We start from the raw sequence: 17,448 nt of genomic DNA, 5'->3' as shown, positions 1-17,448 counted from the left end.
CTGTCGCCAACAAGTACCTACTTAGTACGTCAACAACAGTTTCTTTCCCGAGCAGGAAAGCTGAGAGGTTGAAATCATTAGATAGCTCTGAGCCTCCGACTGAAGTTGAGTGTTCAATCTTGAGCTCCAAGAAATATGTTTCGGTGACTCTTGCTCCGGGAACTTTTTAACGACTCCGGCTCTATACCTACCCCTAGGTTTGCTTCAGATAATTTCGCCAGCGGACCGTGCATGGTGTGACCTGAAATAAATCCGGAATCCTTATTCCCAGCCTCGGGGACGTTCGAGGCTATCCAGGCGTCCAGCGTTGACGGCTGGATTGGCGCTGTTGCTATGGTGACCTAACGATTCGCGACAGAAATCCCGCAGAGGACTCAGACAGGAACGGACTAGGAAGCGCAGAAAGGCAGAAGCCTAATAACAGCTAGCTAGACTGGAATCGTGGGCATGGCAGCTTTGATACCCTTCGGTAAGCGCTCTTAAGTTATAAGTTCTAACCACTCACAAATACCGACGACAATGCTTGCGTCCTTCAATTTAAGCATTGCACGTAATGTATGGAATGTTCACTAGTTGTACAGTGCCAATGACCAAGAAGGGGGACTAGGACCGCACTGTTCCCAACACCCCCAATGTTGAGGCAGTGTCGCATCCAGCGAACATGCCCTGCGGTACACGGGGAACGCTCGCTTATATCGGTGCTTATATTGGAGCTCGATTTGTCCGCAAAGAACATGCGACTCGGGAAGGAATCTAGGTCATGCCGCGACCCGGCCGGGCCGCCTCACTTTCTTTGTTTCTTGCTGTAGACATTCGGGCAATAGACAAAGGACGGTTTTGTGAGAGCTAGCATGCACTAGTCAATAATCGATGGTGTTTTCCCATCTATCGTGCCTTTCAGAGTGGGGTGACATCGACAATGCATCTCTCCAATGCAGTGCCATGACCTATAAGGACACAATCTTGCATATCTTCCTTCCTACCAAAACAGGCATTGCAGCAAATACAAATGAAATAGCATACGCCATACAATTTCGCCATTCTTTACAAGTGACAATTTAAATGCCTACTTATCGGTGTTGTGTACTTAGTAAACACCGTAGGTTTTCACAGTTCTCACACGGATCATACAAGCTCAGATGTAAAGCTATCATCTCTCCCACAACTCGTTCCATCGATCCGCAGTTGTTTCAAGAGGCCCTTTCACGCGCCTCCTTTACGGCGAACGCCCCTAGTCTAAATAGAGCGCCGCTCCGCCCCCGCAGAGGTGTTCTATACAACGGACACAGAACACTGGACAGGAGGGGCTGGGAACCGACCACATGGTGGACAACTTCCATGTGAGGCAGGGGACCTCCGACGGGAAAGTTTCATACGGCGACAAAAGTGGCCAAGTATAGCCAGTGCCCATTCCACTTTCCAGTGTTCACGCCTTTACAAAAAGAAAAGAAAAGAAAAATAAAATGATTGCACGATGTACGATGTATCTATTTATCTATACGAGCGATAGCGATAGATGCTCTTATACGGATTTTGATTATTTTAGATATCGTAAAATCAAAAATGATGCGCATAAATAAAGAACCGTGCGGTCGTTCCTGCGCTTCAAATATGAGAAGTGAAAACATTCATACAACGATAGCCAGCAGTGCAGCGTGCAGCTATTTTCCTAAGTTTTGACTTGCTTATTCCCAGAAGGCAAACGAATATATTGATCACGATTCACACACCGTATTGTAATAAATGTCTTAACATTGACAACAATTCTGAGACGGAGACCTGATGCAAACCACATAGTGTCTAATAGACTTACCTTAATCATGTAGAATCAACAAATTCAGATATCCTTACAAGTCGTACAATAACCTTCACATACGTCATATATTATAGAGCCCGTTTTCATAACGTCATCGTATTCACATGCCGTAATTCAGCGGGTGCTACGTCACAGGCGCTGGGCCGGTCCCTTCCAAGAACGGTTGCGTAAGTCTTTGGGGCATTAACACGTCATTGTGGTAGCATCTATTGAACGACGGTAGCGCGCTGCTCGGAACGAATCGAAGCTTTCCAGGACAGCACGGTGGGTGACTGAACCATCGTCACTTCACCTTTTACCCGCGAAAGGTGAAAGGTGGTAGGTAAAACGTCCCCAACAACAGGCAGACGTGCGTCGCAAATGTCGTGTAGCTATTCTTACTTGCATAAGCAGCTGAATGGCTTTTTTGTCCACTAGACTCAAACAGCGACGCACAGTCAGCCGAGTTACTTTGTTCTACCACGGCGGGGCTATCGAACTCCGTGCTGTGCGGCACAGCATACCTTCAGGCGCGCACTACTAGCGACATCTAGGGACAGAAGTTGAAACATGGGGACGCCAGCGTGCGAAGTGCGACGTAAGATCGAGCCTTATCAAGGCGCAAATTGCGAAAAGCGTAATGATCACTGAATAAGTTATTTTTGACGTCCGCAACAATCTCACTTGCAGATAAATTAGTTCACAGCGTGGGCAGGTCAAGCGTCATAACTTTCTTAGTTGCCTGATACCTAAACAGTAAACAGTAAGCATACCTCGCTGTTTTATCGGTGCCTACCACACAAGTAGTCACTGCGGGCTAGCTCACACCACCACGCAGTAAACTGCTCCACAATCCATTGTGCCGTCTGAATCACCAAGCAGCGGTATGACGACACACCATCACCCGGCCCGGCACAGCCGCGGCTCTGTTCCGGCCGAACGGTGACGACATGGATCGTGGGCGGACGGAGGCCGGTCACGACACCAAATTCGTCAGCCGGTGGGAGCGGCACCGGACGGCATCAGACAGCGATATGGCGGCACCAGATCGGCACCGGAGCGGCCTCCTCCGACACATAGCTCGGAGTGACTCGGTGAATATCACGAGAGACAGCGCGATTTTCAATCAGCCACTGGGGCCGTAAGACGGAACAATGACAATAACCACAAGCCTACCGCTGTGGGTGTACACTTTTTTGGCTCCAATAACGACAAATAAACATATTCGTGCTCACTATTGCACGCATTGTCAAACAACGCGGCCGGAAATACCTGACCCATGCAAACTGCAGCATACCTACCGGCTACTGGCCGCTATTGCCGCCGCCCACCCATGCATCTCAGTCACCGGACCGTGGTTCCCGGACCGCCGGACCACCGGACCAGTGCAGCGTGGACCACTGCTGCCCCGTAGACCGTAGACACGACCATCTCTACCGTGACGTGCCGCTATCTGCCGACCACGGTCTACTAGCCGGCGAGGACCCGACGGGCCGGTCATTGCCTTGCTGCAGAGAGACGACTGGACGGCACGCTGGTATATTTGATCGACAGCATCGTGCAGAAAAGATTCTGCGCAGTGCAAGGCGGAATCAATACAGCGGCTTTCGCAGGAGAGTTAAATTAATTAGTAAATTAGTGGCTAAACTCAAACAAAGGCATTAAATAATGGAAGATGGAGAAATGGGCCACGAGCACGCTAGACAAACGCAGCGGGGGAGGTATGCATAATCTCTCACAAATGTCCATAGAAAGTCCACACGTGTTTGGTGCCAGCCGTCACTGTCACGATATTGCTGGAACCAGTAATAACTGTCGGTGACAGAGCAAAGGCGACACATTGTCACCTTAGGCCACTGCCACCTCCAGGCGGCTGTTAGGTGCGTTACACGTGCCGTGACCTCTGCTGACACGGCCTGTCATCACCGTGCGTCCACCGCCGGGGCAGGTGGCTGTGGTATGGAGGTGTCAGCGGGCCGCAGCCGCCGCGGTCGATCGTCCCAGTTAGAGCACGCGGCGTGCATAGCACCGTGCACCACGGCGTGCACCGCATGCACCACCCATCGACCGGCAGTCTCCCCCAGGATCGGCTGTCGACTTATCTGGCTGTTGACGACGGCTGCCATGGCAACCCTGATTGTGACGTCACTCCGGGCGGCGGCGGTGGTCGCTCTCTCTGCACGCTGCCGCTCCCGCCCCCGCCCACCGCCACATACGGGTGAGCGGGGCGGCGGCGGCGGTTTTCCAGTCTACTGGTGAGGGCCGAGCGCGCAGTATCGCCGACCGACGACAGCCGCTGAAGAACGTTGGACGGACGCTCACGACTGAACCGACACAATTCACAGGTGAGATGTGAGTCGACAGACATGAGATGTGAGTTGACAGGCTCTCACCCCCCCCCCCCACTGGCCGCCAATGAATGCCGTGTGTGCAGGTTCAAGCGGTAACATCTTTTGACAGTTACGTATTCTTCTTTTTTCGAGCGATAACGGAGAATACGCTTTTAAAAATCTTAACAAATTTTCAGCGGGAATAGATTTCAAACACGACACGGAAACCACGATTAATTTGCCTGCAGGTTCTCACCGTCTCTAAAATGTAGTTTTCATTTTATCCAAATTCATATGGCGAGACTCTCCACGGCGAAGCACGTTTGGTTTCCCGCAAGACGTTTTATGTAATGCTTATGAATCACTGTTGTACAAGTCGTGCATTTATTTCATGTTTATACGTAGCTGATGCGCAAGTTGCAGAGACACTTGACGTCAGTTTTCTATTTTCTTAAGGTATGCAAAGACAAGACCATTTGAACCGAAATCCACGACTTTATAATGATAAAATGCGAGGGTAATAACAACATAAATGTCTTGACGGACGGCTCAACACAACATGTTGAGCGCTTCCTAGTTATTACGTTTGTGACGGAAGAAAAGTAAATCGATGACGTTTATGGTCAATTGAGTCGACAGTCGTTGACAAGCGTTGCGACCCGTAATGGGTGTGTTTTTACGTGAAATAATACTTATAGGCGTACCGACCCGAAACAAATACCTACTCATCAGCTGATACTAGCAAGATGTCGAAGCTTCCAAATAAATAAATATTGTTGTATACTTAGTTCCAGTGAAAGGTATGGTCTTTCTATAGCACATCTACAAATCGTATCTAATAAATCACATAATGATTCTGCAACGGTAGCAGCCGTATAGGTAAGAGTCGTGTCATGCTATACGTTGACGGTCGGGAAACAGCGACTGACGGGTATGGATGTCCGCACGAAATAAATGCCGATTGCTGCGTCTACATAATCATCCAGCTGATTGATCGTCAGTCGATATCACATGGGAAATCATGGCCGGGTGCGCACCATATAATGCGTGCGGCATGAAAAATTATGGTTGGGGTTTCGTTCTGTCGCCTGTTGCATACAAACCGGCAGCTAAGTGCCGATAAGAGTTAATTATAAACACATAATACAGAAAGGCCGGCGATAGTTCTTCGAACATTCGCCAGGATATTTTTGCATACCTTCCCAAATGACTCGACAGATAGTTTGCAGCTTAACACGGTTATTGTCTATCGTAAGTAAAACCCGCACGAACTTCACATCAACAGAAGTCATTTGGACCGCCATTATCCGGACGTGAATTAGGACGGTTGAATAAACACGCTATGGTGGCAATCACCGCAATTTAGTTGATGGCTATATAGGAAAGTTCGCAATGATAACGTCGAAAGTTTTTTTTTTTGAATTTTGCATCCCGGTTGCACTAAGGCATACCGGGGGACATCCGAGCAATCCTTATGTCACATAAGTGGCTGCTATCATTCGTAGACGGCCAGACAGAAAGTGAATTATATTTATTACTTTGAATGAGTTTGAGACTATAAAGTGATAGGAAGCAACACCTCAGAAGGGGTCCGAAGTCATAAGTGGCACATAGCCTGCATGACTCTGCGTCACGTCACATAGCGGCCCGTGTGACGCGTCGATCATAGCTGGAGCCACGCGCTGGGACGTGACAAACGTGACGTGACGGCAGAACAGGCGGTGACGGGACGTGACAGCGTGCTACCGGTGCCATCAGACCGGCCCATCGCGCAGATTGGATGCGGCACGGAAATACGCTCCAGGGAGTGTCATGTCACGCAATATACCCCAGGGAAGGAAAACGTATTTACGATAAGTGCGATGTTTTCAAAAGTATGTAGCAACGAATGTTCCAATTTCCATAACAAATGTGACATAGGGCTTAATTAGATAATCAGACAGCATCAGTGGCGCGGGAACTTCTTCCAGACTGGGGGGAGGCTGAACCATCATAGAGATCAACCTAGGGTACCCCCAAATCTAGTTTTCTCATCGGTTTTAGGCCACTTATTTTTCAGACCTTGGCCTTTTCAACGAAAAAAGAAGAAGAAAATATTTGCAAAAAAAGTGAGGTATTCCGTCTCAGCTGAGTGAAGAAACTACCGTTTTGGCAACCTGGAATAAAGGTTTTAAGCTGCCAAATGAGTTGCCGAGTCAGTAAAATAGGTAGGTTTTTCACTCACATGTTTTCTTCCTTTGTGACTCACAACCCCTAATTTGGGGAGGACAAGCTGCCCCAACGGTTCCTGGCCTCATGAAAAGTTGTGAGGCACCGCCCCCACGGCCCCAGAGTTGTGAGGGCAAGCTTCCCCCACTGCCCTCTCCCCCGGTTCCCGCGCCTATGTATGAATCTATGAAATTGTGTTGGTAGATTTCCGATTTCGATTCCTCCAGCTGGGGGGGGGGGGGCTCAAATACATTACGAGCCCCCCCAGCCGAAAAGTTGGAGGGGCTCAGCCCCCCCTAGCCCCCCCGGTTCCCGCGCCACTGGACAGCATACAGACATCACATCTCAGACATTTCTAAGACAGACAGCATAAGACAAGACATCAGACAGCCTAAGACAGATGAAAAAGAGATGATTATGGATGTAACAAATCAATTTCGACCTTTGAGCTTTTGTGGGTTGTGAATTGAAGATAAGTAATAAGTTCGGTGTTGGGGGGGGGGGGGGGTTAAATGCTCCTTGAACGTACTATATAATCCCGAGTTTGGTGACATAAGATAAATGAAACCAGTCGTCGGGGTCGCGCCACTGGCAGAGTTCGTGACGTAGATAGTTCCGCTGGTAATGACACAATTTCCTGTCATCGGGGGCGGTAAAACGGCCAGGGGTAAACGGTGCGCTGTCCCCGCGCCATAAATAATCGATTGACACGGCACACGGTTTAACTATCGGGCTGATATGCAACGTGACGCTATATTTCCCCGCGTATTTCTAATTTCCTGTAGGGATGCAGCTGCACATGCGTGGTTTCACGGGAAACTTGTTCATCAATGTCTTTCCCTAACCAGAACTGCAAGAGAGGGTGTCTAACCGAGTAAATGAATGAGCCTTAAACCAGCAAAAGGAGCATTTAAAACGGACGCTCTGGGTTTCCGAATCGAATTGAAATTTTAATATTCTTCTTTTTTTGTCAGAGAATCCACGAAACTTATCTTTGAATAGTTAGGTGCTTTACGATTCCACTTGCAAATATCGGGTACCTAGTCATTCATATTGTCTTTAGCGAACAATTAGGCAATTCGAAGGCGGACGGGCGGTAAACGGTCGCCAACTAACACGACATTGCGGGGCGTGACCTCAATGAGCTGAGAGGAGGGACTGTGAAAATTGAGTCAATTTTAGTCATGGACATTTTCAGACGGCTTGTTGCGTTCATAAAATTGCACATTAGTGATACATCAGCGTTGTGACTTGTGACTTCTGGGTACCGGCCATCCTGAGAGGAGTATGCCTCCAGCACGGCGGCTGCAGAGATAGTGGGCGGATGGCACTAGCGCGATCTGCGATGTTTCGTGATGAGTCACTCCGTGCACTGCACCACCGGTTCGCCTCCAGACGTGCAGACTGACCGTGACCTTCCCGTCCCATCGGTGATTCACCCAGCTTACTGCGTCGCAAACTTGCCCTCTGCAACGATCGCCCATCACATCAAGCCACTGCCCAGTGCCCACTCCCTCCTCATTTGAACACCCATCGTATCCCTATAACCCCCTGATTGCATGTCGATGTTGTGAGCACTGTTACCTCCCACCACCCTTAGGTAGTAGATACCTGGATGACCTGACCTTGACTTTATAACTATTGTGTGTCGCCCGTCACTGACCGAAGTCGCACCCATGTCCCGCAGAATGAACCGGCCCGCCACGGCGCAGACGAGGAACGAACAGGAGATGATGGACAAGTCCAAGCGGGCCCTGGAGACGGCCACCGACCCCATGGAGAAGCTGCGCCTCCAGCTGCTCTCCAGGGGGTCCACCGGCATCATGGGCTTCGGCAGGTCAGATATCATCGATGCTACTAATGCTCAACATCGCGTAAAAGCTATGTTTACGCGTCTTATATCTTTGGTTACACGAATACCTACTAGTTTAAATGCATAGTTATGCTTACCTTCATTTAGTCGGAAATAGGTATAGAACGCCAGTTTTATGGTGGCTTTAGGCTTATGTAAAGGAAAACGTCATACCGCTAAGGACAAGGTGACAAATCGACGGCGCATTTTCACCCTGAGCATGTCCGGCAAACGCTTTGGTGGTGATGTCACCACTGGCCGGCCATTCGAGTGTGTTCACCAAGGACAGTGGTCACCGTGAGCGGTAAATCAATCAGTGACGTCACACTCTGACGTCAGATCAGATACACGTCAGACACATACGTCAGTCAATGGAGCTGAATGTATGGATGGGTGGGCTGGCGGCGGGGTTCATACATGCACGAACCGTATAACACCTGCATATCTATAAAGCACCCATAGTTGATGACAACACGACCAGGGCAATAGGTATAAATCCTATAAAAATATTCCACGTCGTTGTGAAGTGCAGTGACTCGTGAAACGGGTGGGCCGTGCAGCCCGTGTGACGCCGTGACGTGTGTCACGACCGGCGTCACGGCTAGCGCCGCTCGTGACGCACCGTTTCGTGACACATCAGTCCCGAGGCAAAGCTCGTGATATGTAACCGAACCGACGGGCCGTCAGAAATACCCACTGGTCAAACAGGCTTCGACTCATTGCAAGGGATTTCACTAAAATGACTAAATGGACGATATCCTTATCCGTCGACAAAGAACTTCGAACGCTTCAACTGATTTGACCTTGATTTGACCTATCTGACAGCGCATGCAATTCTCATGCACTCCAACGCTGATATCCCTGCTTTCTTTCACACAGGATCTTCCGTCGGATGGATGACGACAAGAACAGATCGCTCAACATGGAGGAGTTCAGTGAGGGGATGCGCGACTCGGGCCTCAACCTCAGCGCCGACGAGCTCGCGCAGCTCTTCAAGGCCTTCGACAAGGACAACTCTGGCAGCATCAATTTCGATGAGTTCCTGGAGAACATCAGAGTAAGTACAATAAAAAAGCTTCCACCGGCAATTTTTTCCTTTGTGAAGCTCACTTGATATAAAAAACAAACGTTCATTAAAGCACACCAAGTTCACGTAACAACTCCATCTTACTGGCTATTTGAGTTAAGCGTTGCAAAACCTGTAATTTACGATTGGATTGAGAGCCATATCAGGGATATGTAGATTGTAGACCCTAACTTTCTAATGCATTTTCATCAGTAATGAACATCAGAATCTCGCGGCAGACTGATCACACTCTCCCCTCCTGCGTCGCTCTGCAGCCCCCGATGTCGGCCGCGCGGAAGAAGGTGCTGATGGAGGCGTTCAACAAGATGGACACCAGCGGCGACGGCGTGCTCAGTCTGGAAGACATCCGCAAGACGTACAACGTCGACAAACACCCCAAGTTCCTCAGCGGAGAGCTGACCAAGGACCAGATCCTCACGCAGTATCTCAACAACTTCGAGAAGAACGGCACCAAAGACGGCAAGGTAAGACGCACGGCGGGTAGCAGAGGGGCAGCTGAAGCTGAATACAGAATACAGATTCCGAGCGCTGGTCGACGTCAGGCGTGTCGGGTCGGGGTCAACATTACCATCAGGGACGGTATGACGGGATGGCCAGACGGCCAGGGACGGCCAGTTAACCAGTCGGACACATTTTATCACATCAGCATGCATCAACCGTCTCCTAACAATTCTGAACTGGACATTTTCCGTGGCTGTATTTTTACATCCTGGAAAATTTGTTATCTCAATGAACCTCACCAAAATAGCTAGAATGTATGACTGCAAGATGTCCCATCGCACGAAAACATAGTCTCTAAACGCAACTCCCCTCAGGCTCAACGTCTGCACGATAGAAAGAAGTGTCGTCCCCACCTTGCACCCGCCACCCCGCCCATCATCCCTAATTTGGGCACCGCATGCCACCGCGACCGCCGAGCAGTTTGCCGGCGCGGTGTTTTGTGCATGCGACAGGCGGCGCTCCGCCTTTCTCGGCTCGGTAAAAAGCCCGCCACGCCACCGGCGAAAGCGGGTCACCCGTCTGCGGTGGCGGCTGGGGAATGGCAATAGCGTGGGCCGTCCCACGGGGAGGCATGACCCGGTCACTGACCTGGCGGTGACCCTAGAGTGGTGGATGGACGGGCTGTCCCACTGGGGATATAGTTCCGGGTCGATGACCCGGAGCGGACCCAAGCAGAAATGGTGACGATTGATGAGCTGGGGATGGAGAAGATAACTGGGGACACGACCCGGGAATAAAATACATAATCAAATTGTACCGGCACAAACAGTACCTTCACGGGTGTTCCACGCTCAACTAATGAATGTCAGTACTGTGCAGCGGGAAATTAGGGCCTATTTGGACCCCCTTCGATGGTTTCTGACCGATCCTGATATAGCGACAAATTTGCAAGGCCGTTAGTAACGAGACCGCGCCCCTTGCTTCAAATACGCAAACATCACAGTTTGCGAGCCGAATCCGAACAATGACGTTGTTTTTCGTCCAGCGACCTTGCTGAATGGCGGCCGATTAAATCTGACAGGTGTTTGTTCTAGACTATCTAGACAGACCATCACAAAGACTGCGGTAACACATTGTTCGATTTAATTTGAGCGCAGACGGCCCAAACCAGTGCCCAAACGCATTCAAGTTTTTACTCTTTCTGCCGCGTAATGTACTGTGCGGGCAAAACCCCGTTTACTTGTTAAAAGCTAACGCTGAATTAACAAATTAGTTTGAAACACACCTTTCATAAAAGAACGCCTCTTCTAGCGAGCTCTGACACACACATGGTTCACGAACACGCACCGTAAGCACGTGTGATCCACTCACACACGCCCCATGGGCACGTACTTTACGAACACGTGCCGTGAGAACGCAGTCAAAACATTCACAGACACTTTACCGTGCCGACAATACTCTATCGTTGATTGCATTGTGATTTCGTCACGGCGGATGCAGGTATTCAGGGTATGGGTCGACTCCTGGCAGGGCACCCCCCCCCCTTCCCCCCGAGGGCTGGACGGTAACTAGGGCATTGATTATCGACTATATGAAGCCGGCAGGACAGCGGGCAGGTGCCAGACCGAGCACCGGCCATTAGCGGCCCTGTCACGGCCAAAACGAACCCTCATTAGCGGGTATGATCGCGGCGGTGGAGTTTTTTTTTCGTCCCGTCCGCTTGTTTGTGAAAACAAACACCGCCTTTATATGACACAAACTACACGACGGATAACTGTAACGTATCTTACCAGCAAAGTATATTGCTAGCGGTCACAGTTCAGGCACACGTAAACTGAATTGTGATGGCACTTTAGTTGAGTTACCGACAGTCATGCATGCTGTTAACAATAAACATTGCCTCGCCCTCTCACAATTTCCCCGCTGTGTGCCCACAGGTCACTAAGGACGAGTTTATCGACTACTACTCGGGTGTGAGCGCCTCTATCGACACCGACGCCTACTTCAACCTAATGATCCGCAACGCGTACAAGTTGTAGGTGCTGTCTGCTGTGCCTCCGCCACTGTGCGTGCCGTCCGCGCTCCGCCGCGCCGCTCCGCCTCTCAGGAGCTGATGTTTCTTCTGACGAGCTTTACCGGCAGCCGTGTGCCCTCGTGGGCAGCTGTCGCCGTCCTGTCTGATGGTGACGAACGGGAGCGTCCTGAACCCCGCGCTGATGACGGTAATTGTCGAAACAAGTGCGCAGGGAGCCACCCAGTCGCCATTTTGTGTCCAACACAGCCGGGGCGATCTGTGTCGAGACAGACGGAGATGGCATTTCTGAGGCTTCCCGTGGAGTGATGTCGAAATGAACGGATACTTCGCTGCCAGGTGCTCTATATATCGTGCGATGGCTTTGGATGTGTAATAAAAGTCAACAGTGGACTCTGGCGAGTCGACCTGAGGCTCTAATGTACCCTTTGTTCGGTCCGAAAGACGCGAACGCTTTAGCCAGGCAGCTCTTCGTTCCACACGCTGAATACTGACGCTAAAGTGACTTCTGAACACTACAAGCGTTTTGGACTTCGGACATGTGTACGCCTGGCTCTCAATAGCTTACCTACCTGAGCAGCGTAGAGTTGTATTCATAACACTTACCAGAATTTCAGTGCACACGTAACGTACTAAGGGCGGTGCAATATGTTCGACTGTAACTTGAGGTGCAATGACGGAAGAACTTCGGTGAAACAATACCTTCCTTTTCGGTGAAGTCAATTTTTATGCTTGCTTTACCCCCGTTCTCTGTTCAACCAACACACATCGTCACGCAATCAGCGCAGAATAGATGCCACCAGGCGAGCGAAAGCTACCGCGATGATAAATATACCTCAGGATGACAGCATCGGAAGCGTCACACATCGAACCAGCACGGTGCTTCTCGATGGTTATCCGTCAGGAGAGCAAACGGGAGGTAGTACAGGCGGTGTGGTGCCTTCGACGTCGACAACATAGGTACGTAGCACCAAGCGTGCGGCTTCACCGTGGCAGATGAAAGAGTGGGCGGTATTTGGACTGAAGAACACGTCAGTTAGACCGCATTTTGAATAGGTATCAAGCAAAAGACAGGCGATCAATTCACAATTTCAAGCTTTTATGTATTACGTATGTATTGTTAAGCCCGGAAACCACGTTCAAATATTCGTTTGCAGTGTTTTACGGGTTTATCAGAATATCAGACAGTGCCGACCCTAGTCAATCCCTCGACAGAGTACAGACAGAAGACAGCCGATTGATACCATCGGCACACACAGCGCGGGGCAAGGGACAGGTTGTCCAAACCACGACGCCTGCATGCTGCCGCTGCTGTCGCCAAGGATCGAGAGGGGCGCCGGTAACAACGCGCTTCGTGAAGCCGACAAACCTCATCCGCTGCCCCTCACCCCTGTGACAGACCTGGCAGGGATGAGCAGTGGCAGTTGACAGGCCCGATGAAAAAATAACGAGTCGAAACTCGGATCAATACGTGCTACACCCTATCAAAGACCACAAGCTTAAGACGCAGCATTATAACTCAAAAATATTTTCGGACTTTCCAACCAATCCTTTTATTACTGATCAATGATAGCACAAAAGAAACCACGCAGCCGGAAGGTCAGTGGCATTTATTGGTGCACGCGTCATCCACACGAACAGAGTTGACCCGAACAAGCAATGGGCAGTTTGCCGAGCCAAAGGTCAACGCAGGCCCGTTGATTGGAAGCAATGTCACGGCGTCGCCTGCCTGAACAAACCATTCAAACCGACACCACGTTACTAAGGAGGGAGCACCTGAACGTTAGCACATCGGGGTCATAGACCAAAACAAGACAAAAGAGTATGTTTATTACAAATTTACAATCTCATAATCCCACTATAATTCACATAGCAAGTATCAAATCACATGCACATAAACTTTCAGGGTCCGAGCAACAAAGAAGCACATGTAAAAAACCAAAGTACAAATCGCCCACAATCCTGATATTTCAAGGCACGTATTACTTAGAGTTAAATGGCAGTAGCTAGATCACATTTGGCCCCGTATATTTATATGCCGTCGACAATCGCGTATGATTCCCGTTAGCCTATATCACAAGGGTTTACGCACTTAGTAACACACAACAAGCCAGGGTGAGGGTAAGGGAGGCATGGAGGTGGCTCGAGAATATGCCTGATGTCGTCCTATACCCTACCAAGATGTTATATAAGGCAGCCGTCATAGGTCCTACACGGGGAGTCACTCCCTTTGCATGTCCAACATGTCAAAGAAGCGGTAAACAATTTGGTATCAGAGCAAACAACAAAGCATTTTGGTATTGGGGCATTCCACGTCAAGTGGACAAAAAATAACGATTTTGAACCTCACCTCCACCGATTTTTGCGAAACTTTGTGAAACTACTCATTTATATGTGAAAAGAAAGGAGACATTTTTTGTCAAGATATGACGTCACGTTTCCGAGATACACGTCATCAAACATTGACTTAGGCAAGGCATATTATCATCTTTAAAGCGTCATAACCTTTAAAGTTTTAGACATATCACCATGCGACAAAGTTTGAAATGGAGGGAATAGATCAGGTTTTAATTTGAGGATAGCAACATTGACGTCATTAACTAATTAGTGAACATCAATAAAATTCAAAAATAAAGTTCGAATTCCTGAAAAATGGGTACCCTTCGATTTTGCTGATTTTTTCATATTTTATTCTCCCATACATTAGCTACATCATATAAAAAATCAGAATAGGCCGACGTCTACGTAATTTTTGGACTTCGTAATGTCTGGCACTCGCGCGTTTCGTTTTAGCAACCAAGGAGAGGCGCTACCCGGAGATGGTTCTTTCTACCTTAATCAAACCAAAGCAAACCTAAACCTGTGACATTGTGACATACCATTTTTTCATTTGTATAGAAGTGATCTCCGCCTACGTTACACTTTGTAGCGAAAGTGGCGCGCCAGTGACGATATCTCGGTTGGAGTGATTGGATTGCGGGGCCGCCATAGCACACAACGTTGAGTCTTCAGTAGTTTACTTCGTGTTTTGGCAAAAAATTTAAAGTATGGATCAAAATAAGAAGAATCTGATTGAGCCGATCAGTGTAGCTGACAGTAACAGATACCACGAGAATTTAACTGTGGGTGGAGTGCGTTTGCCTGATCCATTTTATCAAGTCGATGCAGATGCGTGGTGCTCAGATCTGTCCGAATTACCTTTTGTGACTTTCCCAGATATGTACGTCTATTTTGTGTTGAGGAAAGGACTCTACACATACCAGGAAATGAAGGCATACAGCTCTCTAGAGGCGTTCTCATATTTTGAGAGTGGGCATGTACAAGAAGTGCTGACCAAACAGGTGGATGTTGGGCAGAAGAAAGATGTGTTCTTGAGGTCAAAAGTACTCCCCAGCCAGAGGGTTGGAGTGAAGACTAAACCATACGAAGCATGGGTTCTGTGCGAAGACTCCGGAGAAGTCATTTCAGGACATTGCACTTGCATGGCAGGGTGAGTCTAAAATATACAAACCTATAGAGCCTCCCCTCAGTCTGAAAACCTTTGTGTGTTTTGTGACATCTAGTCTTTTAAACACAAACTCTCCCTTTGAACCGAGGCTGGTAGTGGGAGACGCGACTGAAGCGATATCCAGTGCGGTAGAGCGTGTGCTCCATGAGGCAAAAAGACGTGTTTGCTGGTTTCACGTAAAAAAGGCAGACTTGCCAGGAACTCTGTTAACAGAACAGGTAAAATCACAGATGAAAAGCGAAATTCTACGCTTTGCAAGAGCGTTGCACTTGCCAAAGGTCAGTGGCTGACTGCATGGCTTTTGCCATTTCATTGGTGAAAGTAGGTACACCCATCTACAGTTGGTTTGGTAGGTTGCTCGACCTTATTGGCGAGCCGAACACACCTATGACCCCTATTGGCTTGCCGAGAGGACCAGGTAGCCTGCCAAACCAACTGCAGACGGGTGTACCAACCTTTGTGTCACTATTGAGTTTCAACAACATGGGTACTGGCACTGAGTGAAACATGTTTTGTTGCAGGCACGTGCAGAGTGGACATGTCAAGACTGTGAAGAGCTACCAGCCAGCGGCTGCCAACGGTGTGGTCATCTTGAAGGCTGAAGTTGTACCATCCATGAGGCTCAACAGCAAGTCCCACGAGCCATGGGTAGTGGTGGCTCTGGATGGTGTTGTGCAGTGCGCACATTGCACGTGTATGGCAGGTTTGGGGAAGTGTGCAGCCATGTTGGTGCACTTTTGTTCAAAGTGGAAATGGGAGTTAGGTTGGGACTAACAAAGAAGTCCTGCACGAGTGAGGCGTGCAAGTGGAATGCCACATTCCGTGAGCATGTTGACCCAACTCCCATTACAGAGGCTGGAAGTGCTTGCAACATGAACCTCCCTCCTGGCGTTGCCAATATCCAGGCAGATGGCAAAGCTGAGCTCCCGTGCAAAGATGTGCTTACATCCCTTAGGGCTATATGTCCAAGAGCCGTGTTCTTTAAGATGATCCCATAGGTCGATGAGGAGGAAACTGACACAGCCTCTGAGTGTGAGGATGAGGTCCCAGAGGGGCTGAAACCAGGTTGCCCGCCACTTATGACCTCACTGGCGGACTACCCCGATGAACTAGGAGATGAAGAGGCCCTGGCCAAGTTCAGGTCTGTGTGTACCCCAGAAACCCTTGCTCGTTTGGAGGAAGTCACCAGGCGTCAATCAGCTTCACTGGCATGGAAGGCGCACCGCTTGGGGAGGATCACTGGAACCACCTCCCACCAAATCCTTACCAGCAAAGCTGATGTGCCATCAGAAAAGCTGGTGTCTAGGCTACTTGAACCAGGGGCCAACCTAGATCATGTGGATGCCATTCAGTATGGCAAGGTCATGGAGTCGAGGGTTAGGAAGTTGTTTGTGGCTGTTATGAGCCAGCGTCATGTTCGCTTTGCCTGCAGTGAAAGTGGGTTTATTGTGGATAAAGAGGATGTGTTCTTGGGGGCGTCACTGCAGATGGGATTCCCGAGCCCGTCACCTGGCGCCATCTACCAGCGGTTGCCTAGCAACGGCCGGGGTACGGAGAGCCGGCCGAGCATTCTTGTTCCGGTTGTTCGGGTTGAGCCGCCGAGCTCGGCGTGTGCTGTATTGCTGCATTGGCATAGTCTGTGTGTTGTGCTACAATACATGAAGGGCTAACGTTACATGGTGTCAGAAGTGGCCGAATTATCGCCCTGATTGGTGTTCCTGTTCGTTCGATTATTCTTGCGATTATTCAAGATGAATTTGCGCGCTCCGACAGAGCTGAATTTTTCTGCCGTCAACATGGCGGCCGAATGGGCGCGATTCAGCAGAGATTGGAAGTACTACGCTGCGGCTAAGGAGCTGGCTGAGAAACCGGTATTGGTACAAGTGGGAACCTTTTTTGAACTATGCAGGCATCGGCGCCCAAGAAGTGGCCTCTCATTTTCAGTGGCAGGACTCTGATGGCTTGCCGCCACTGTTGGAAATGTTTGAGGCATATTGCAATCCGCGCCGCAACGTGGTGTTGGAGCGCTATAACTTTCATGCCCGTGTCCAACAGCCGGGCGAGAGCATCACGTCGCCGAGTGCGTTGGGAGGAAGAGGACATCGTCCTCTCTCTCTCTCTCTCTCTCTCTCTCTCTCTCTCTCTCTCTCTCTCTCTCTCTCTCTCTCTCTCTCTCTCTCTCTCTCTCTCTCTCT

At 49.5% G+C, this 17,448-nt stretch overlaps 1 protein-coding gene across 1 annotated transcript; it reads left to right on the top strand.

Moving 5' to 3' along the window:
• Window positions 1–4,007: 4,007 nt before the first annotated feature.
• LOC122389532 (calcyphosin-like protein) lies at window positions 4,008–12,165 on the top strand. Its single transcript, XM_043381677.1, has 5 exons — window positions 4,008–4,140; window positions 8,021–8,170; window positions 9,065–9,242; window positions 9,527–9,736; window positions 11,651–12,165. Exons 2-5 carry the CDS (start codon window positions 8,022–8,024, stop codon window positions 11,750–11,752), a joined length of 639 nt encoding a protein of 212 aa, XP_043237612.1. The 5' UTR covers window positions 4,008–4,140; window position 8,021; the 3' UTR covers window positions 11,753–12,165.
• The last annotated feature ends 5,283 nt before the right edge of the window (window positions 12,166–17,448 follow it).

Source organism: Amphibalanus amphitrite, unplaced genomic scaffold (assembly GCF_019059575.1).
Source record: "Amphibalanus amphitrite isolate SeventyFive unplaced genomic scaffold, NRLGWU_Aamphi_draft 000361F_arrow, whole genome shotgun sequence".
NCBI lineage: Eukaryota > Metazoa > Arthropoda > Thecostraca > Balanomorpha > Balanidae > Amphibalanus > Amphibalanus amphitrite.
This window is presented reverse-complemented; position numbering and strand designations above follow the sequence as displayed.

Bases quoted from the DNA above. Each gene is read 5' to 3' on its own strand.
- LOC122389532 (XM_043381677.1), top strand. From the start codon at position 8,022: ATGAACCGGCCCGCCACGGCGCAGACGAGGAACGAACAGGAGATGATG. The intron at 9,243-9,526 runs GTAAGTACAATA...GTCGCTCTGCAG, and splicing joins AGTTCCTGGAGAACATCAGA to CCCCCGATGTCGGCCGCGCG. The intron at 9,737-11,650 runs GTAAGACGCACG...GTGTGCCCACAG, and splicing joins ACGGCACCAAAGACGGCAAG to GTCACTAAGGACGAGTTTAT.